This window comes from Nipponia nippon, unplaced genomic scaffold, assembly GCF_047370975.1.
Source record: "Nipponia nippon isolate SJK-2023a ecotype South Korea unplaced genomic scaffold, ASM4737097v1 scaffold_2, whole genome shotgun sequence".
NCBI classification, from domain to species: domain Eukaryota; kingdom Metazoa; phylum Chordata; class Aves; order Pelecaniformes; family Threskiornithidae; genus Nipponia; species Nipponia nippon.
In genome coordinates, this window is record NW_028262336.1 from 575,219 (window position 1) to 598,378 (window position 23,160).

General features: G+C 43.7%; 2 protein-coding genes across 3 annotated transcripts in view; one reads left to right on the forward strand and one right to left on the reverse strand.

Moving 5' to 3' along the window:
• The window catches only part of LOC104009597 (rap1 GTPase-activating protein 1), a 48,898-nt gene extending 47,615 nt beyond the window's left edge, over positions 1-1,283 (reverse strand). The window contains exon 1 of one of the 2 annotated variants that reach the window (XM_087756005.1): positions 1,156-1,283. The gene's annotated coding sequence lies outside the window, so the exon portion shown is untranslated. Of the gene's footprint in view, positions 1-1,007; positions 1,108-1,155 lie in introns of those variants that run through there. The other variant, XM_087756004.1, reaches the window with a different exon arrangement.
• A 15,618-nt stretch (positions 1,284-16,901) lies between these two features.
• TMEM139 (transmembrane protein 139) lies at positions 16,902-22,698 on the forward strand. Its single transcript, XM_009461601.2, has 3 exons — positions 16,902-17,284; positions 18,358-18,666; positions 20,042-22,698. Exons 2-3 carry the CDS (start codon positions 18,419-18,421, stop codon positions 20,448-20,450), a joined length of 657 nt encoding a protein of 218 aa, XP_009459876.1. The 5' UTR covers positions 16,902-17,284; positions 18,358-18,418; the 3' UTR covers positions 20,451-22,698.
• The last annotated feature ends 462 nt before the right edge of the window (positions 22,699-23,160 follow it).

Sequence of the window (23,160 nt, forward strand, 5' to 3'; positions counted from 1 at the left end):
TATTGATACTTGCATTCGTATATGACTAATTGTGTGTACTTACAGTTTCATGTTGTAACCCATATATTTGTCTGTATTTGCATAGATCATTATGCGTTTTATAGTTACTGTGTGTTTTAGGGACTGGCACATAAGCTTCTGTTCTTGTAGGTATGTTAATATATGTGTTACAGTAATTGCTGTCTATACCTTTTGCTATGTGTTCTCCCAGTTTTTGTTAACAGAATTTTTTCGTTCTTGTAACTGCATTAGCATTTTATCTTGCTCACATAGGAAAAGTCTGTATTAGCTGTAACACAGAAACTGATGTCTGCAATTTTATTAATTATTTGAGTCATCGTAACAACATCAGAAGCTCCACAGAAGCTGCGCAGTACTACATCAACAGCAGCGTATCCTTCAACGGTAAACTCTTTAGGGCAGAAACTGGGGGGTTTTTTATGTATTACTACAATATTACACTTGGACCTCACAAGCTCATAGATGCACCCACAGATAGAAACATACGTGTTTTCACATCAGCTGCTTCCACAGATCTATGCACACAGCTTCTAAATATAGTACGGAGTGTGCACAGCCAGCACCTCCCGTTGCCCACTTGGACTCCATCATGTTATGCCAAAGGTTGACAGAATCAGGGTGGGATTCCTCTGAGCCTGGACAGACCCTCTTTCATGCCCCTCCATCTCTTCAGTTTGTCTCATTTCCTACGCAGACGTCCGCTCTCCCCCCCTCCGCTGTTTCTCTCTCTCTCTCCCTCTCCAACTGCTTCTCTACACAATGCAGTATAGCACAACGTCCTTTAAAAAGCATACAGCCACTTTCCCTGCTGAGGCTGAAACTGCCCCGAGGTCCATCCATTACACAACGCCACGCAAGCAGCAGAGAAGATCTGGATCAACCCTCCCCCAGCTGTCTTTGCTCCCGTTCCTTCTAGATGCAAAATATATTTAATTGGCATTGCAGGCAAGACGAGAATAAAAGCAGCTAAGCCGTTCATCCCCTACCTGAGCAAGGCTCTCTCATCCCCAGCTGGTGAGCGGATGGAGACAGGGAACCCAGCTGCTCTCCTTTCCTCGCACTATCAATTATTCACGTAGGTTGCGGTGTCCTCCCTCCCTCTCCCTCCCTCCCTTTCTCTTCCGCTGCCCCCACCTGCAGATGAATGGAGAGCGAGCAGGTCGGTGCTGTCGTACTTGAAACTAGAGATCGTTGTCGATGGAACAGCCAGCCTGTGGAGCAGCTTCAGCAGAGAAGCTTGGTCCTAGGGGAAGGGGTCAGACCGGCAGCTCCATAGGTGGAGGAGCACGGGCAGCTCTGTACACCCACATCCTGCTCCCCTGCACTTCTAATCCCAGACCTGCAGGGACGACCTTTAAAAATAAGAGCTGTTTTGTTTTGTTTTGTTTTGTTTTGTTTTTCCACAGAAAAGCACTTTTTTTTTTTTTTAGTCCTCTCAAGTATAATGACAGTTATTTGATGACAGTGAACCGAGTCATGCAGATTCACGTGTATAGCTCAGAGTAGGAAGCGAAAGTAGCCGACTGGAAAAATCTGAAAAATGCTTACTTAATACTGATTTAGTCCCATAGCAAAGGCACTGAATGAAGATAACCTGAGGGGCCAGGATGACATGGTGCTTTCTGCAAATGCTTTTGGTAATCTGTGGATTGGAATGAGCGTTCCCTCGCAATTCTTGCAGATAATTAAAGAATTCTCTGTGCGGTAGCAGTCTTAGGCAACGGTAAAATGAGTTCTGGCGGACCTAGGTGAAGGTGTTTAAAGCATTTTGCCTTTGTAGAGGGCTACTACCTACAACTGGGTGAGTGCTTTACATCTGCCTCAGAGCAAAATTAGGTTTGATTCCCAGGCCAAATTACCCACTCCATTTTGCACTGGAGTAACTCAGCCTGACTCATTCTGGTGCCATCAGTCTGCTGGGGGACCTCCTACCAGGTCACCTCAAACATCGCAGTAATTTCTTCTGTTAATTCCTCCCATGACCACAGCCATGGCAGAGGCACAACAGAGACAGAAAAAAAGCATACTAGGGTGCTCAAACAGTAGGTCATCATTGGCTTCTCTTCCCTATTTAACTTTTCCCACATTTTGAAAAAATATCTGTGGGAATTTTACCATAATAAAGAGTTTCCTGAAATTAGATGCCTAATAAAAAATTGTTGGTATCGCAACCTCAATTGTGAGTAAGACTCCTGAAAACTGTTCAACTCTTTTTAAGAGGGCACGGCGATTGTTTGTATCTACAATTGGTTTTAATTGCGTTCTTGTTTGCAAAACTTCATAGACCAAGCTTTGTCAAGCTTTTCTCCACAATTATGCACGCCAGAAATGCTTTATTTAAAAAAAAAAAGAAAAAGTCAGCACCTTGATGAGGTTCACTTTGCAACCTTTCCCTCTTTTGGGATATTTACGGGGATTTTTTTTTCCTGGTTGACCATTTTAATGAAGTTTATAGGAACCTTTTATCTGAGATAAGAGACCAAATTCTCTTTGAGATAATTATCAAAGATACATCAGAGAGATAATCATCAAATTATCAAAATATAATTTTGAGAAAATTAGCAAATGAACAAATCACCTTTGAGACCTCGATTCCCTAATTTTGGTAGAAGATAATCTACTATTCCAAAGGTTACCACGGGATAATGGTGCACAGACACACCCACACAGACCGCTTCGAGTATGTTTTGTTCCCAGGAAAGTAGGCTGAGAACAAAGTATGGTAAAACTCTATCAAACTAAGAAAACTGGCGTCGTAAATATTAGAAAAGCAGTCATGTTTGGCTTTTCAGTGAACAGCAGTTGTCGGTATCTGTATATCTACCTACAGATATAGGAGCATAAATTTGTGCATTTTATTCTGAATATTAGACTCGTACTGGACTTATTGTGTCACCGTTCTGGTATCTTACAATTTGAAATTAGTATTATTCATAACCTGATTAATAAAATTATAACATCCTGCCATTTCTACAAGCCTTCAAATCACCCTTAGATTATACACTGACTGGGTCTTCACATTTGGCTATAAGGAATCTAGAAGAAATTGTTTCCATATAAGTACTAACACTTCGTGTTTCTTTGCCACCTTTATCTGAAGATCTCACAATACGTTATTGATAGTGGTTCCCGTTATTACCGCTGCTCCACATACGGATAAACCGGCACAGAGAGACTTAACCCTCCGTTACCCAGGGCCAGGAAAAGAAAACAAGGCTGGGAGTCTGTCAGTACAGCTGCCTAAAGAGCTTGAGACGCCTGCGCTCCACACGGACACCAGGACAGTCCCACTCGGATCAGCCAGCTGCTCCGAGCGACGTCCTGAATGCTGCTGCTGGTGCAATGAAGGGGACTGGAATACGTGGCCAGGGATGGACATGCAATATGGCAGGACTCTCTTTTTTGCAAGCAACGGTATTTTAAACTGGCCCATGAAACTGCACCATCAATCTCCTGGCAGAGCCCCTAGGTAACAACTCAGTTTATTTTCAAGCCTTGAGCAAAGTTGCCTGCTAGTAGAACCTGATGATATGAGAAATATTTATTAATTTATCTGACCATCAGTACTGTATGAATTGGGGGAGATTTTGGCAGTATAACTCTGGGTATTTGTCAACAGGGAATATTCATATGGAGTATGGACAAAAATTATGGACTTCCTTGCTAATTTCAGAGATGACTGGAATGGCCACAATTCAGAAAAGAGGAAGCAGCTCCTCCACAGAAGCAACTTCTAGGTTCTCACATATGTGCACAGCACAAGAGGTAACATTCAGGTTGCATCAAGGAAAATTTCAGCTACATAAAGGAAAAATTGGTTCCTCCTATGACGGTGGTTCAGTACTGGGAAGAAGTGCCAAGAGAGGCTGAGTAATCTCCATTCTTGGAGATTTCAGAAGATGTGTGGACAAGGCCCTGAGCAACCAGTTCTAGCTTGGAAGTTGTCCATTTTGTGCAGGATAGTTGACCTAAACGAGACTTTCCGTCCTGACTTATTCTATGATTTTACTCACTGCATGTTAGAATTCCTGTGGCATGAAATGTTCAGAGGCTCGAAGTTCATTATTTCAGGTCAAAACATAAGAGCTTCAAGCTCTGCAGTGTATCAGATCATAACCAACTTGAAATTCTTCACCACCAGTTTCCACCCAGAAGTCACCAAGTTTTCTAATAATTCAGCAGGTAAATATTTTCTTGGCAAACGTCAGAGCACTGAAAATCAGAGAGATTTTGTAGCGTCCAGCAGGTCTTGCCCTGAAAGTATACCTCAGGTGCCCAACAAGAGGAGAACTCAGGCGGATGGAAAACATGAGATATGAGGACAGCTCTAGCAGAGGAAGGCACTCTAATAAGCCCATATTTTGCGAACAGTAGTGCATTATCTGTATGATAATCATGCGTAAGAGAAAGGACTTAGTTCCTGGGCTTTATTGCACAATTAACGTCATAATTGGCTTTAACTAATAATTTTAACAAAGAAAAACTTACTTTATACTCTCAGTCAGCTCAGTCCCTCAAAAGCCATAACGTACGGATGTACAAAGCCACTTCACGTCCATGAATTACATGTGAAATCAAGGCAGAGAAGTGAAAGGATTCCCAGGGTCATGTTAAAACAGAAGGATGGACAGACGTTTTTGACAGCAGAGAGGCAAGTCATTAGAGTGAGGAAAGGCTGAAGAGCACATAGATGAAGATACTGGCCTTGCCTGGGTTGGGTCAACACGTTTAACAGTTTCCAGCAATGAAATGGTATTCGAACAAGGGGAATAATAGCGGTCTAATCCAAACAGAAGGACAGGGTGCACGTGCAAAGTTTTTGTGCTATGTATGTACCCACGAGTTTCCAAACTGGCACTGGGACTGCTGGAAAGTTAGCACGGGATGGGGAGGAAGGGAGGTCAGACCTGGAGGGATGCAGTGTGGCTGAGGAGAACGGAGGGATGCCTGGACGGAAAGGCAATCAGATGAGTAAGTTTCTTTTTCAGAATTAGGGATAAAGCTGCTCTTAAATACTCTGAACCAGCTGGGAATTATTCTCCACAAACTTCTCCTGTCGGCCTGAAATTGTGGAGGGAGCAGAAGGGGTTAAAGCGGCCTGCAGTACAAGGGGTGGCAGGGAGTGGCCCCTGCCAGGCCACCTCGGGCTGGCGGTAGGACACCAGCAGCCCAGAGCCCCCTCCCCTGGCAGGAGTCCCCTCCTTTTCATACAATCATAGAACGTTAAGGTTGGAAAAGACCCTTAAGATCATCGAGTCCAACCGTTAACCCAGCACTGCCAAGTCCACCACTAAACCATGTCCTCGAGCACCACGTCTACTCGTCTTTTAAATACCTCCAGGGATGGGGACTCAGCCCCTGCCCTGGGCAGCCTGTGCCAGGGCCTGACAGCCCTTTCGGTGAAGAAGTTTTTCCTAATATCCAACCTAAACCTCCCCCAGCGCAGCTTGAGGCCGTTCCCTCTCATCCTATCGCTTGTTACTGGGGAGAAGAGACCGACCCCCACCTTGCTACAGCCTCCTTTCAGGCAGTTGTAGAGAGCAATAAGGTCTCCCCTCAGCCTCCTCTTCTCCAGGCTAAACAACCCCAGCTCCCCCAGCCGCTCCTCATAAGACTTGTGCTCCAGACCCTTCACCAACTTCGTTGCCCTTCTCTGGCCACGCTCCAGCCCCTCCATGTCCTTCTTGGGGTGAGGGGCCCAGCGCTGAGCACAGCACTTGAGGTGCGGCCTCACCACTGCCCAGTACAGGGGCACTCTCACCTCCCTGGTCCTGCTGGCCACACTGTTCCTGATACAAGCCAGGATGCTATTGGCCTTCTTGGCCACCTGAGCACACTGGTGGCGGGTTGCTGGGACATGAGAAAGGCGCCGCGGCCCCTTTAAGAGCGGGAGCCGCTGCTTATTAGTGTGGAGGGCACGATCCACTGCGGTGCGGGGAGCCGGCAGCCTCCGCAAGCTGGTGCGCCCCCAAAATGCTAGGGAAACCCTATGGGACCTATAGCCCCAGGTACGAAAGTTCACTTATCGATACATGGCAGGGGCGGGGAGTTGGTGCTGCTAATTTCTCAGGCTTCATCACCCCCTGAAATGTGAAATTATGTTTTTGCAGCGAAGCATTTCTGTTCTTTTCATCGTTGGAGGCTGCGGGATAGCTCAGTGAGATCTCGGCCCGATTTGCAAGGCACAAAATACGAGTCAGTCCCCATTCTGGAACAATTCATTCTCCAAGAGACCTGTGAGGAGCCAAGGGATTTCCTTAAAGTCCCAGCCAAAAGGTTTGTAGCAACTGGAAATTTAATCGGGATTACCCGAATCGGAGTTCAGTTCCTCCGTGACAAGAACAGCCTCCTTGCTGCCCCTTTCCTTGCTATTACTCCTCAACAGAAGAAAAGCATGACGTACAGCGTCTTTCTTGAATTATGGGAAGGGGAGGACATGATGACTTACTCAAATCGGGACAGTAAACAAACAACATGCAGACTGTTCACGATTACTGCCTCAGGAGAATGTCATCAAAAAGCACCTACCAGTTATTCCACACTGACGGGCCACCAGGAAAGTGCATTAGGAGACAAAATAATGGGTCATTTCTTCGTTAACCATTAAGGACACATAAAGAAGAGGGAGGGTCTAAGAGTTTAAGGATGTATGACAGCAGAGGACAGCTGATCCTTGCTTTGACAAATACTTAGCATATATAACCTCTGAAAAAGAATCACTTCGTGATATTCAGTAAGAAAATGTCTACCCCTTAGGAAGCATACACTATAAATACCCAGAAAATCTATTCATGACGAATGTGGGGGACGTTTTGCTTGCGTGAATGGCTAGATACACAGCCTACTGTGTTTGTGCCGTCCATACCACAGTAGGACACAGTTCCAATTGGCATGTATGGGCTATACAGTATAGGTGCAGACATATTTGTCAAGTATATAATATATTCTATCAGCCCTGCAGTAAAAACTGAACCTATGGCTTACAGTTCACTTATTACAGAGAAGTCCTCCCTAAACCTTTTGGAGTACGTGTCTCACAACATAGCGTTTCCATATCAAACTTAAATGACAGAACAACTAAGGAAAAATGATTCTGTGGATGATTTTGTTAAGCACCTCACTGGCCTGGATAGCACTAAGAGGACAAAAAACTGAGCACCACTGGAAAATCAGCCTGCATCGAGCACTACGGATCATAAGAATACAATAAAATTCCTGGACTGCAGGGAGCTGAACTGCTACATCAAAAAAATCCTAGCAGATTGAAGTGAAATCGGTATGGGATAAAAAGCATCCAGCTGTTCTTAGACAGCAAGTGACCATTTGGCCGGAATAAGAAACAACCAGCAATTTCTAAACTGCTATAAATTGTAGACCTGAAATAAAGAATGCCAGCAATGCTTCAGTGACACATAAAACTGAGAACACGGAAAATCCAGCAATCTTCTAACAGCAAGTAGAGCTGTACAAACTAAAATATAATGAAAGGAGGGCAAGATGTTTACTTCCTTCTCAAAGAATATTAAGAATTGATAAATATACTGATATAACTGACGTAAATGTATTCCTGGAATGAAAGGCGGAACTACAATCAATAGTGGGACGCTACCAAAATGAGTAAAGTTAGATTTGTTAGGCGGTAAATATTTATGCTGTGTTAGCGCTCCAACCCCAGCTAGCTTGGTGTGAATGCTACGGAGAGAACTCAGAAGGGTCAACAGCTAAACCAGAGACTTTAGGAACAGCAACAACAACCAATTACTCTCTCATCCTGAAAAGTTTTGCTTAGGCAATGTCAGACGTGGGGAATTAGCTAACCACAGCCTCTTTGTTGGTAATACCAGTATTTCATCTACCGCCCCAAACCAGTAATAATTTTCCCTTGACCCATCCAAAGGCATGCGTCCAGTGTTGATTTGGAGAATATCAGGTTTTATTTTTCGTCTTTTTCTGTATGTTCTTCAAGCTGTTCCACTTCAGTTGTCTCGTATCGACCTACCACGAAAACCTACTATAGCAATTTCTAGCCAAAACTTCTCCACTAAGAGAGCCACAATTCACAAGAAGCTTTCCTTTTGTCTTTGTTATGTTTGGCAACATGTTTACAGTCAGATTCTACACTTCTTGTTTGACCTACCAGTTTCAACACAACCTGTAAGAAAAACATTCAGCCTGCAAATTAACAAAATATAAAATAGGAGCATTAAAAAATCACCTCTGAAAAGATCTCTAGCAGTGTTTTAATGACTCATATTTTGGTCTTAATTACATTAAATAAGCCATACATAGTTTGCGTAGAAATGAATATATTTCTGCCTTCTCCAGCCTCACGATGAAGTGTGTTGACCTGGTAGAAACTCATGTTGCCAGTGTCACGTACTTGAGGTTTGGATTTTCAGAAATTGTGAGACAGGCTTAACAACGTTCACTGTAGCTGGGCTGCCATGCAAGGACACTTCGGGGTAGGGCTGCAAGGGCAAAGCAGCAAGCAGAAGCAAGAGATGCAGAAAGCTGTAGTACTCGATACAAGCAAACACTTGTCAGGGATTTTGTATCAACAAAGATCAGTGCATCATTTGGCCTTTACAGTGCTCATAGGAACCTGAACAAATCACCTACAGGCTACGATTCTTCTTCACCTCAACACATTCCTCATTCTGTCCTATTGCCCGCTTGGAAAATATCATTTCAAGAACAGCAGGTGAACATGATATTGCCAAGGAAGCAGAGGAGTCAGTTGTCATCGTGAAGGCCCTTTATCTTCTCTTCAGATGGCCAAACATACATCCCATAGCAGTGGCTGAAGCAGAAATTTAGGAGCTCTTGATGATGGTCAAAGTTGTTGCTGATTAGCTTGATGAGCAGGAGAATCAGGGTAAAAGTAGGACCACCATGTATGAAAGACTTGGAAACTTCATCAATATCAATGGAGCCTTGGAGACTGTCAATAACAATGGATCTACAACCAGGTGTAGACTGGAAACTTGTGAGAGATCTGGGTGTCACACACTGCCACACTTCCAAGTGTGAGAAGTAAAAGGTCATATAATGGTGATTCTGACAAGAGACTATCATCCCTCTCTTTAATCGAGCAAGACAAAATTTGGAGGAAGCGGGGAGGAACAGAGGAGGCAGTGGACAAGAATATATACCTCATCAGTAGTTCCAATATATTCAAAGAAGTCTCTTCAGCCAAAACTACGATCTCCCATGCACCAAGTGTCAATGCGAGCTTTTCAAACACTGTCTCCTGAATCACTCTGACATCTTTCAACGGGAAAGGATTTCACAGAACAATCTTATGAATCAGAGGTTGCCAGTAGCCTGTAGACTTGACAACTCTTCTCAAGAAACAGTGCCACCATCACATGGATCATCTTTGGCATCAAATATGACTTCTGTCCAACACAGATGTCCATGAACTATGACTGTTCTATCCTGAAATTCTCCCTTCACGGGCAATCTTCTCATATTCACAGAAAGACCCTTTGCAACCAGTCATCACTTCTCATGAGCACAGACATGATGTGGAACAAGCAGACAGTTACCACCATTAATAAATTCAGTTCAACCAGACATACACTTAATTCTACATACTGCGTGTCCTGTTGTTTTGTTGCCTACAGTGAACAAGAAAGCTATCTCTCAGCAACAGAAGCCTTGATAAAACAGAGTTCCCCTTTACAAACAATAGGAGTTGCAGTAGCACTACTGCTGCTGCCTCAGGAGAAAGCAAAAGTGGTTTATTGCTTTCCCAGCGCTGACTTACAAACAGCAGCCTGGCCTGGCAGTGATGCAGCATGGTGCTCTTTATGAGACTGTTCCTGCAGCTGATGGCTGACCTTGGAAACTGTAGTTCACCCCACAGGAAAAAACATCCAAAACATCTTCACAATGCCATGCTAGAATGTACCAGGATAACAATTCAGATGCCATACAAGCTGCAATACTACAGGGCATGATCATGGCACATACCCGAAATGCATTATCATGTGCTCTTGCTAATTTGGCAGTGTCCATTAGAAATGCAAATCCCTGTCAGAACTGGGTAAAACCTGTATGTATCACTAAATAAACCGACAGCTCACACATTGAGGAACCATGCCAAGATAAAAGCTACGTTCTTTTCAGCTCATGTGTCTATTTGCTTTCATAAAGTAACAAAGAAAATGCTCTTTCGCTGACCCCTGTGAATGCCTATCTGCACGGATGTAACCGAAACGAACCCCCATTTTTCCCAAGGAAGAAAAAGGAACCACATCCAGCTTCCTCTCTCTGAGGTGTGCTGCCTTTATGGCACACGGCTGGAGCAAAACACAGCAAAAACTAGTGCTAAAACTAGCACTAAAACTAGCACCGAAACGAACAGTGCTGCCTTTGAATGGGAAATATCTAATGAAGCAAAAAAAGGATCGCTGTTATAGATCTAGTTTTCAAGCAAAAATGGCCTTTATTAAAATAAATTTTAATAATTTTTTTTCTTTCGTATTTCTTTTCTTACCAAGTTATCTCTCTCTGGCCTTCCATACTTGAATTGTTGCTCTGTGGCTTTGTCACACTTGTTTTAGACTATGAGCACCTTAGGCTGGGAACAGGTGCCGAGAAGCACGTGGGATTCTGCCCTGCATTTGCTATAAAGCACAACGCTCAAAGAGTGACCCGTACCGTACTCTTTTCTCCAAAGCACAGCTCATCAATAAAATAGTTAAGTGAGCTCTTTGCCTCGCACACCTCCCCCATTCTCCCACCCCGCTATTTACTGAAAAAATTTGAAGAAAGTGCAACATTACACAACAGGAACATAAGAGCGCCTCAAGGAGAGATGCTGTGGGTCCCACCAGCGACAGCGACCAATGCCAAATTCCTGCTCAAGAAGCTACATGCTGCGACAGTAATTTCAACCTCTTTCTCCTCCTCTCATGCCTATTATTTTTCAGTCCACAGTTATTTATCATAAAATAGAATCACAGAATGCTTTGGGATGGAAGGGACATTTAAAGACCACCTAGTCCATCCCCCCTGCAATTGGCAGGGACATCTACAACCAGATCAGGTTGCTCAGAGCCCCGTCCAGCCTGGCCTTGAATGTTTCCAAGGATGGGGCATCTACCACCTCTCCGGGCAACCCCTTCCAGTGGTTCACCACCCTCATCGTGAAAAATTTCTTTTAGTATTTAGTATTACAGTGAGTTGCATAGTCACTGAGTTCCAACCCAAGGAGGCTGTATTTTAATGCTGGATGGTAATTCCCAAATATTTCAGGTGTGGTTCCCTACCAAAACCATCTAATGCTGTTGAAAGGAAAAGGGCATCCCCTATTCTTTAGCACAGAAATAGGCCGTGAGGTCCTTTCTCCTCTCTTGTGGCCATACTGGCGCTTCCTGCATGTTTTCATGACTGTTAGTTTACTAACCCAACAGAAAATAGCACTTTTTTTCCTTTTTACTTTGTTAGTTTTATGCCTTGTTAGCAGGGAGGGCTCCAGCGTGTAACAGGTTTGGCAACATCAGCAGCAAGAATATGTGGTTAGGATGAGGGAGGAAGATAGGGAACAGGAATTCTGTGGCAATTACACATTAACTTTTCTCACTGCATCTCATGTCCTCTGGCTGAAAACTTTGCGTTTTGGAATGGTGAAATTACGTCTGGAGAAAAGGAATGCAAACACCGTTCTACAGCAAAGCAGCTCAGCGTCTACAGGTCTTATTTTCTCTTATTTCCAGAGACACCTAGTACAGTCTAGAATGACAGCAAATGATCTCCCTGTGTTCTTTTAACTATTCTCAATGGATTCCTTAATTTTATCTTGAAACCATTTCTTTTCTGCCCACTTGCTCTTTCCACACTAGGTATTCCACATGATTCTTTCGCCATATTCTAGCAGTAGGATCTTAACTGCCCTCCTTCTTTAGTCACAGTCAAGTTGTCTCCTCCTCTGTCTGATCCACATTAGGAGCTCTAAACTAGCACAAAAAGAGAAGTCACTCTAGTATTCCATTTAGTAGCATTAGCACTACTATTACTTCATTTGGAGCAGATCATCTTGAGTGCCATCACGCGGAACATGCCGGACAACCAGGGGATCAGGCCCAGCCAGCATGGGTTTATGAAAGGGAGCTCCTGCTTCACTGACCTGGTCTCCTTCTGTGACAAGGTGACCCGCTTAGTGGATGAGGGGAAGGCTGTGGATGTTGTCTACTTGGACTTTAGTAAGGCCTTTGACACAGTCTCCCACAGCATTCTCCTGGAGAAGCTGGCTGCTCACGGCTTGGATAAGTGCACTCTGCGCTGGGTTAAGAACTGGCTGGATGGCCGAGCCCAGAGAGTGGTGGTGAATGGAGTCAAATCCGGTCGGCGGCCGGTCACGAGTGGTGTTCCCCAGGGCTCAGTGCTGGGGCCAGTTCTGTTCAATACCTTTAGGTGTGCAGGCAGCCCTGGAAACACTTCTCACCTTAAATGTGACTCCCCACTGCCAGAAAATAGAAATCCATTAGTTCTGCACAACATAACAAGTGTCTCTGCCTCAACCTCTGTAGATTTATGCTTTTCAGGTATCCCTGAGACAGGTGAGGAACTAGTAGCAGCAGCAGCAGATCTCCTTGCAAGATCAGTCCTGTGACCACATGTCAACCCTGATCTGTAGAGAAAAGCCACGGCAGGTGGAAGACAGCCATGCCAAAAAAACACCGTACAGTGACTACACATACGATAACTTTTAACCATTGTCCTGTAAGAACTGGAATAAGCTGGAAGACAAGAAGAGATTGCCAGCTCCCAAGAAATGTATGAACATTCAGCTATGGCAGGTCAAGCATAACTGGATTTCTCAAAGTTACACACATATTTGAACATCCAAGCATAGGCAAAACTTCCTTGGGGTTTTGCTTTCTCCTGTTCAAGACATTATACTGGCCAGAAACATATCAACCATAGGTCGTGGCTAACCCATGACCTCTGTAGGTACAACGTAATCATGCTGCTGAACAGAAAAATCAAAGTCATATTTCACAAAGGTGACTAAGCAGAACCTGGGAGACAAAAGGAGAGGTAGACAAGACAGGAAAAGTAGCACTTTGTCCCCAGTACTTGCTCAGGCTCTCAGAAATTACTTCAGGACAAGGTTATAGGGAAGAATAGGCTTAGTGATTAATTGTGCCATGGTATGTACGTCACAAGCCCTTGGGAATAGAGCAAGCTTCTCTGCATACCGACCTGATAAGCGAGCTTACTGTAGGTACTAAGTTAATTAGTAGCAGTCTGGGCAGGAGGTAGAGTAGATAGTGAGGTGAAACAGGGGAAAGGTGAAATGTTTCCTAGAGACTGAATGAAGAATGAAGATCAACAATGAGGTACTGAAAGAAGGAAAGAATGAAAAAAGGAAATCTGGTCTAACTAAAGAAATCTGCTGTTAAATGAAGTCTGGTCCCCACAGCATGGCTGAACAACAGAGAACAGAAAGCTTTCTATAAAAAACATCTCTACTGCACATGGAAGGGAGACAGTTTAGGATGGCAGTGTAAATGTCCTTCTTTATTGTCCCTGACTCCTACCCCTTGTTTCACAAACACTGCATAGTGATACCTCTCAGGCCTTTCCCAAGCCCCTCTGCGTTTTCTGAATCTTGTCATCACCAAAAACTTCTTGATGCAGCTACGTGATCAATTTTTCTTTGTTACGGACCCCCCCGCACTGTAACCAACGACGGTCTGAACCAGACTATGGAGACAATCAAAATGGCAGACAATCAAAATGGCAGACAGATAAAAATTTCAGAAGTCCTTCAGAAATGCCAAAAGGCCTCACGTAGAAGCACTGTGTTGCTAGAAATCACATTGCAAAGGTTAGTTCGTAGAAGTTCATCCTGCTTTGTGTCCTTAGATCCACAAAGCAGTCAGTATCGCATTCATAAACATGTTCAGCTAATGCATTCACAGCTGCACGGCAAAGTAACATTCTTGTAAATGCGTAAAAATCATTCCTAAAGATTTGGCCCGGTCATCCATGCAACTCCATGGGTAAAATATACAGGAGTTACTGAACTCTGAACTTCAACTGAAATAAACTGAAGTAATAGAAGCAACAACTAATGCAGCAGAGATATCTACCATTTTTAGCCTTTTTCATCCTGATATTTCATAACTGTGTCTATAAATATTTTTTTAAATGGTGCACCAATCAAAACTACTATACAATTTTTCAGCAAAACCTGTATCTTTCCAGCTATCCACAAATCAAATACAGCCTTTCCAATCGCAGCGGTAGTTTTCCATTAAATAATGAAGATTTTTTTTCTCCTTTCTGACTTTCTCCTAACTTAGGAAAAAGGTCTAGCCCCAAAGCAGTTTTTATGTGCCTACTCCCCACAGCAGAATGCGCGGACAAGCGAAGTGCCTCGGCTCCCTCTACATAGCCTACAGAAGAATAAGCACCTTCTGTAGGTACTTACAAGGGGGATTCAATAATAGTCAGATTGTTGGGGTAATTCGACAATAGTCAGCGTACTGACCAGAGCTGGGAGTTGCCGAAAGTCATCAGGCTGAGCTGGAAATCCCTGATATAATTAATAGATTTGCTGAGGACAAGATGGGTCTTAGGTTGTACACCTTTCTGCAGGGCTTAGTCCAACAAGGAAGAAGTTCCTTCTACTGCAACGGTTTGGGCTGAGCCGATCAAACGGCGCTCACTGCAGCCCTGGAAGTTATTCCCACTCTTCCTCCCTTCCCCTCCGCCACTCCAGCTATGCATTCCCATTGCTTCCCTTGAATGGGGATTGAGTGGTTAGACGGTACTTTGGTGACTAGGTTCAGCCCACTAAATTCACTCTGGAAAAATGTAAATACTTTCCCACTAGCCAAGACAGCTGACATGGCTCAGCAAGAGATCAACTGAGGACTAGAATCACTGCAAGGAGGACAGGCTTTGACAGCCAGGAGATGGAGAAAAGGCAGGAAGGAGGAAGGACTACCATATCCCACAGCAATTATCTATTATTAGGCTTGTTTAGCTGCCTTGTCAAACCGCACTTTCACTCACTACTTTAAAAAGTCGAACCATCTTCTTTGAAAACAATTCTTACAGTTAGTGATGCTCTTTTATTACAATAGCTCAGTAAACTTAGCCAGGGTCTGTAGTATATTTTAATTCCCTCCTCAATCCAGTAGGAAATAAATCTTTTATCTTTAAAGAACAGTTCTAACAACTACCATCTACCCCAGTTAGAAGGAAGTAGGGAGACGGCCAGATTCCACCACAAGTCAGTCATGCTTTCCGTGCAGAGAGGCTGTGAAAACAGTTTTGTCAAATCTTCTTTACCACTTAAAGTGTTCGCAACACGAGGCAACGCCAAAATGGAAAGAGCTGTAAGACACAAATCAGTTTTCCCATTTAAATAATAGTCTTGCAAAATGACACGCTACACACCAGAAGCCTGACTTCCTCCTCTTTACATGGATGTTAAGTCTGCCATCTTCAAAAGAATTCTCTTGAACGTGAAGAATGGATAACAACCAGAGCTGAAAGTCCTTTATCTGTCAGCAGCCAAAAAGGCAGGTAGAAGGGAAAAATATTGGAAACACAGAAACGTTGACAAGTCTAGGCTGGAAGGGGAGATCATCTGGTCCAACCTCCTACTGGAAGCAGGGCTTTAGACTCAGTTGAGTCTTGAGTATTTCCAGATAAGATGATTCCTCCACTTCTCTGGGCGAGTAATTGCAATGTTTTGTTGTTTTCACACTGAAGACATTTTTTCTTATATCCAGAGACACTTACCCTCTTTCCTCTTGCCTCTTGTCCTGTCACCACGTACCCTCATGAAGGGTATCTCCATCCTTTCTGTAACTACACATCGGAAAACTGTGCGTAGACACTCTCACCACCTGCCCAAGCTTTCTCTAGGCTGTACAAACCCAGTTGTCAAAGCTGTCCAACCCTCAGATCATCTTGGTGGCAATTCACCAGACCATATCCAATTTTTCAATTTCTCTCTTGAACTGGGGGGACCGAAAATGTACATGGTATTCCAGGCGTGTCCTCACAAGTGCTGAGTAGAATGGAATAATCACACCCCTTGATCTGTTGACTACACTCTTACTGATGCAGCCCAGGACACAGTTTGCCTTCGTTACTTCAAGGGCACACTGCTGACTCCTGTTGAGCTTGCCGTTCATCATGACCACCAGCTCTATTTCAGCAGAGCTGCATCCCAGTCAGGCGGATCTCAGCCTGTACTGCTGCTTGAGATTATTCCATCCATGCATGACTTTACCTTTATCTTTGTTAAACCTCATGCAATTCTTGTTGGCCCCATCTTTCAACCCAAATACTAGTAATAAACATTTAGCAGTAGGACGTCTTCCTATTACAAACGTGCGCTGCAGCCAGCTCCTGGAGGTGATTCACACTATAGTATTTGAGAACTTTCAATGATTTTCAGACACATGCTAAAGGTTCAGATGATAACAGACGTCAAGAAGTAATTCAGTACCTGTTCTGTTGCTTATCAGTGCGCCTCATTCCCAGACATGTCAGGGAGTAAGGAGGATTTTAACCCAGCCCTCTGTGAAATAACAACCCACCGCCTCCTTTTTTCCTTTTCTTTGTAAAATCAAAGAGGGCATAAAACAACGTCTGACAAACAGCACCCAATCAGGATAGGAAAACGTATGGATTTACATTTTGCAGAACTCATAAATAGATTTATGTGTGGGCCATGTGACGTGGGCTGGGCCGGCAGTCCTTCCTGCTTTGTGAGGCAGAGATCAAGATTCCTCTGCTGCGCGGCGGGGAGAACATAATTTTCAGGGCTGAGTTTCTCTCATTAAAGTAAAGCAGACCAAACAGATCCGCACAGGTAAGCACTCCCCCACTGCTCACTCCGCCCTCTTTCCTGATTAGTTTCCTGCTTTTGTGGGACAGACCTAGAAGAGCTGCGAAAGAGTAGAAGGTACGTGATCGTCTAGAAATTGCTTTGGATTCAGAACCTGGAAAAATGAAGTTCTAGTTTCCCTCGCAAAACTCGTACAGCAGGATCTTCCCATCGTTTGGTACCTTCCCATATTCACTAGTTACAGGATTTTAGTTTCAAAAGAAATCTTCATTGTCTCCCTACAAGAAAACTCAAAAGGAGGAAAGAAGAGTTTTTACTGGTGTCCCATCCTCAGGTCAGAATGGGAAGGAGCAGCGACAAAGGAGCTTGCACGTTTTTCCTTGTGATGAAGAGAGAAGTTAAAACATGATTGTTCCTACCTCCCGAAACCTCTCTCTGGTAAGTATACGCTGAAAGCTGACAGTAAAAAAGGTAACACGAAGGTAATCTGTTCAGAAAGAATGTGTTTCTTTTTCTGGCATTTGTATATATACATTTATCTATTTTTGCTGTAACAAGGGAACGCATTTAGTGTGCAAAAGCACACAGTGTAACATGGAGCTATATAAAACTGTATATTTGTTTGGAGATGCATATTCATAAAAAATATGTCCATTGTGTCATGTTCTTTTCCTTCAAAGGGGTCTCCATCAAAACAGTGGGATATATGTAGGTTAGTATAGCACGGGCAAGATGACTCCTTAATTACGGTGGTCTTGAATACCACAGATCCCCGGTATTCCTTCCACATTGACTGCACACAGTGACAACTGCTGTCTCTTTCACAGAGATGGGGTTTGGAATGGGGGACAGGAGGGGCTGTTGTGTTTAAGAACGGTGCAAAAAAGCACATCCACAGAAGAAGAACTGAGGATATAGGCAAATATTCACACACATGCCTACATTTTGCAAAAACAGACATACCCCAGCTATATCTAGAACCTAAAGTAATGTTATTGCTATAATGCTACACTGGATTTAGATACTCAGTTTATTGGGGCAGACAGCCCCTTAATACGGCTACTTCTTTACCGGGATCTGAACTGGTATCTGAACCTTCATTATGCAATGTACAAATATCCTAGAATTAACCTTTAAAGTTATTCTTCATTTCACTTTTGTAGCAAGCTCAAATCTGCATTCCAGACTGCTCTAAGTTCTATTAGGAAGCTAGACCTTTTTAGATAAGCCTGGCAATAAGTGCTGATGGTCTATTTATGCATTTTATGTCGTGCAGCTGTGTGTCCAAGCATTCCCATCATTCAATATGCATTCACATAGGAAATTTTAGTACATTTACATTGGCATGTGTTTATGCACAGATTTCCCAGGCTTATTACGTATGTGCATAGCTGCGTATTCTCATGATGGCATGTATGTATGAGGATGTATGTTCTTATTTTGGTCACGATACTGACAACGTGTTTGTACGCCCACGTTTCCTGTTGAAAATACTATTCCGTCTTCCACAGATGTGTGTCCCCTTCACTGCTCATCCGTTCTCAACTGTCTGCTGCCACCATCTATACTACCATGTGGTTAGAGACGCACTGGAAGAACATCCGCCAAGCCTTGTTGCTTCTTTTCACGGCTGCTCTTCTCATTGGGGTCACCATGCTGGCCATTTCATCTAACATCAATCCAGTAGGGTATTTCTTCCTAGGGGTAGGGGGAGTGTGCCTGGTCGGCTATTTGCTGACTGTGTTTGTCGAGTGTTACCTGAGGAATCAGCACCAACATGATGCACCTGAGGTACCTCCAAGCAGACAAAGCCAAGCAGGGTAAGCAGCGAGCTGGTTATTCCTCTTACTTCAACTCTCTCTCCTCAGCTATGGCCATTTTACATATTGTTTTGCTGTCCTTCCCCTAGGGCACCAAACACAGACTCCATTCCAGAAGACAAAACTTCTTTTTAGGTTGTTTTCCTTCATTCTTCAGGTGAAGGTTGCAAATGTCTATGCCACCCATGTCCTGTATCTTGTCCATTACATATTTTCTTCCCCCCAGAACTGATCCACCAACAATTTCGAAGATTAAACAGATCCAGGCCCCGTTTTATTTTTCTTTGAGTAATCAAGTCTGGCCAAACAATGAGTCAGACAAGGAAAAAGAAAAAACGCTGAAGCAATACTGAATCTTAGCTAGGTTTAGCTCTATAAACCTTATCTCCAGAGCAACTGTTCCTCAGCAAACTTCTAAAAAGGAACCTGTGACTGGGTGTGTTTCCAGTCTTAAAAATCCAACTTGACACTAATAAGCCCTGATTTTGAGAGGCTGTGAATACTCCCACATCTTTTTGGCTTCATGTGTCTTTGCAGGTTCTCAGCATCACCTAATTTAACCCCAATTTACCTACTGTTGTTGAAGAGTTTAACTTTGTATCTTTGCTTCCTTGTCTGTATAATCCAGATAATCATTATCCACATCCACAAATGACTTGATGTTCTCAAATGCAGGGTGTTGTAGCAGGGTAAAAATGTTGTTACGTGTTTATATTTAGAAAGAGTACCTAAAGAAGGCTTTGCTAGCTTGGGGGCATACTAGAAGAAAAATAGTATCTATTTATTTAAAAATATGACCTAAAATGGAAAATGTTTCTAAAGTAACGTTTTTCTCTGCAGACGTTCTTTTTAATACAGAACAGTTAGTCCTTGTTTAAACTAAGTGAAAATACTTAATTTTCTCCACTTCTGAAACATAGATTAACATTGAGCTAATGTATTAAAAAAGCAAGGTCCTTTATTATTCTGAAAAATAATTAGTAGTTAGTAATTCTTAGTAATACATTTTAACTGGTAGGAGATTCTAAATGAGGGACATAATCCTCATGGGTCTCTTCCAACTTGAGATATTCTATGATCAAGCTAAGCCTAGGGCACTGAAACCTCATGTGGGTTTTTTTACTTATTCTGGGGAGTGTGGGAAAACAGTCCCACGAGCCATTCTCCAGACCACAAAGCAAGACTTTAGGTTGGCTGGACAAGTGAGCTGATCCAGTGGCAGAATGTCACATACAATAATACCACGTGAAATATCCTGTCTCGGTCCCACCTATCGATTGTAGCACAGTCCCTATACATTATCCAGACTACCTGCCTCTGCCTAAACTAAGCCGTAAAATAACGAGTGTAATGCCGTTCCTCTCTCTGTGCGTAGGGTGAACGCTGCCTATGAAGCGCCCACCTATGAGGAGGTGATGACCGTCTCAGTTCCAGCAATATGGACAATTGCATCCAATCCAGGCTTAGTGCCCTCACCACTGAATGAGCCTCCTCCTTACAACGTAGTTATCGAATCATCTGCCCAAGAAGAGATTATGGTGGAGGCTCTCAGGGTGTCGGTGGCATCAGACACAATGCGCACCTCTGAGACAGACACAGGCTCCAGGATGCAGCTGCAGCTGGTGCTGCCCCCAAGACTGCAGCGGTTTGTTTCGGACATCCATGAAGTGAAAGGTATTGAAGAGAGGTTTGAGCCACTGGAGCCACTCACGCCACCACCTGCTTATGAGAATGCCATCAACGATGAAGTCTTTGAAGATGCTTTCCAGGCCTCCATATTATGATTAATTTCACCTTCTGTGAATGCAGAACCAAACCCTCGCCCCAATACAGGGTGCTCCTGGAGGGAAGGTGAAAGAGCTGAGATTTTTCACACCCAAAACTGTAAGAGTTTGTCTCACCATTCTTTGAAGCAGAGCTGAACTGCAGACACAGCTTCTGATCTCACTGGAATCTTTTTGCACAAAATACAAATCAATGCAATACCACAATGCTTTGTCTTGGCAGATACGTAAAACCACTGTGAGGAAAGTTGTGTCATATACAGCAACAATTCTCAAACTGGAGATGATACACCTTTATGGTGGAGGAGGGTGAATCATGAGAAGAGACAAGGTTACCTCTGAAGAAGGACTATAGGATGCAGCCAGGAGAAGCTGTCTTGGAAAGAGGAGGAATTGAAACAGCACTAAGTAGGTTACGCCTGTGCATTACACACAGAGGTATTGCTGAGAGCTGTGCGATCATCAGCCACCCTAAAATCCCTACGGAGAGACTGAGGCTGCAGTCCCCTGAACTGCTGTTTTGCAGCAACACACATTTATGGTCTGCACAGTTTGTTGCTACACCTCCGCTGCACTCGCTCCACGTCCTCAGCTGTGCTGCACCGGAGCGTGACTGAGGGGAGGGTGGCTGTCTTCATCCAGAAGCCGGCACCACCCGATACCTGTCACTTGGCGTTGAAAAGCTGCCGGCAAGCACGACACCATGAAATGACTTCTGTTGTTCACAAGGTTCTCATCCCACACAGCCTCCAGGTGGTGGACAAGAGGGAGACAATAGCAGTTTTTCTCCTGGAAGAGAGGCCGGCGATGGGATACATACGCATACGCATATCCTCTGCCTGGACCACCAGTCTTCACAGCTCTACAGGAGGCTGTATTTCTCTGCTGTACTACAGCCCCGAACAGATCACTTGAGATACTTTATTGTCATCATGGAAAGCATTTGCACGGAAAGGTCAATGCTCCTCCAGTTCCTCGTAACAACGCTGAGCATGGAGGCTTCTCTCCGGACTCTGGAAAGGGCCAGTCTGTCTGCGGAGGCCACAGCTACAGCGGAGAGCACCTGAAAATAGGAGTCCCAAGGCAGACGCCACCTTCATCATGACAGCTCTAGGTTGGAGCCAGGTTCTAGCTCTCACTGATCAGTGACGCTATGCGGTCTTTTAAAATGGGTGAGTTAAACAGATGGGCTCTGCAGCATTAAAGCGGTCTGCAGTATGCAAAAAGATATTAATGTCTGGTGAATGTCCAAATAATGAAAAAAAAAAAGAATATGGTGGTCTGAATCTCCTATGAAGGACAGCAGCAATCATCACAGCCTTGTCTAGTACGACAGCATCATTTTTAATTCATATGAGGAAACATCAAACCATAGGCTAGAAGCATTATTGTTTGATTCTTTATAGTTTAAAAAAAAAAGACTTTTTATGTTTATAAATAAATGGGACTGTGCTAAAAATACCTAGTGGCATCATTAGTTTTTCCTCCCCAAAGAAACACTCCACAAAGCATGCTTTTTCTTGCATTCTGCTTATTTGATAATCTTGGCTTAGGAAAAGGAGAGGAGTTCCATTTCTAAATCTACAGCTGTATCACTTTAATATCATTAATGATGAAGCAGCTATGATACCTCTATCATAAAAGTATTATGAGAGACAAATTTGCTGATAGAGGCAATGTGATTTTTTTAAAGCCAATCATTTCTTGCATCTGCCTCCACAAAAGAACAAACCACGATAAAAAGCAGTACAGGTGTACCACACAGGAATAGAAACTTAGGGTCTAAACCCAGGACCTTTCTGAGTGCACCAAATTGCCAGGAGTCAGGAAGAAATGCAGGTGATCAGCACAGATAAATTCAGGTGATAAATTTTTATCAGCACAGAGAAAAACTAGCCAAAACAAAGACAAAAAAAATGTTGCCAGCTATGATCGCTAGGATTCTGTCTTCAGCATCTGTAAAGGTTATTCAAGCCTTCGGACTTGTATTAAGTTTTAGCATGCGAAACTTCTGTGCACCAAGGAACAACTATCGGAAGCTTTACATGACCGCAGCTGTAAATGTGCTTCTGCTAAAAGGATGCTCACTTGCTTTTCCCTCGTATTTCACGTGTACTCTGCATGTCCTGTGCATTCCCTTTCAATTACTGAACGTTACTTGAGCCCGTTTTTGATTTCAGCTGATTTCAGCTGAAACGTATGTCAAGAAAATACATGTAACAAAAAACTCTAAAAATAAAAAAAAAAATCCCAGCACCGATATGTTTGCAAGGAAAACTGCGTACCTGTTAATTCCACCTGCACGAAGAATCCCCCCGCATTACTCTGATCTGCAAGGATCCGGTCCCCTCCGCCATGCCCCCGGCCCATAGATACTTGGGCAAATGGCTGAAATCAGCCGGATACGAGCTTGGGCTATCAGCAGGGCTGGCTAGCGTAGCGACAGCACTCTGATGGGTTTCAGAGTGGGGCTGCATAGAATCACAGAATCGTTAAGGTTGGAAAAGACCCTTAAGATCATCGAGTCCAACCGTTAACCCAGCGCTGCCAAGTCCACCACTAAACCATGTCCTTAAGCACCACGTCTGCCCTTCTTTTAAATACCTCCAGGGATGGAGACTCAACCCCTTCCCTGGGCAGCCTGTTCCAATGCTTGACCACCCTTTTTGGGAAGAAGTTTTTCTAATATCCAACCTAAACCTGCCCTGGC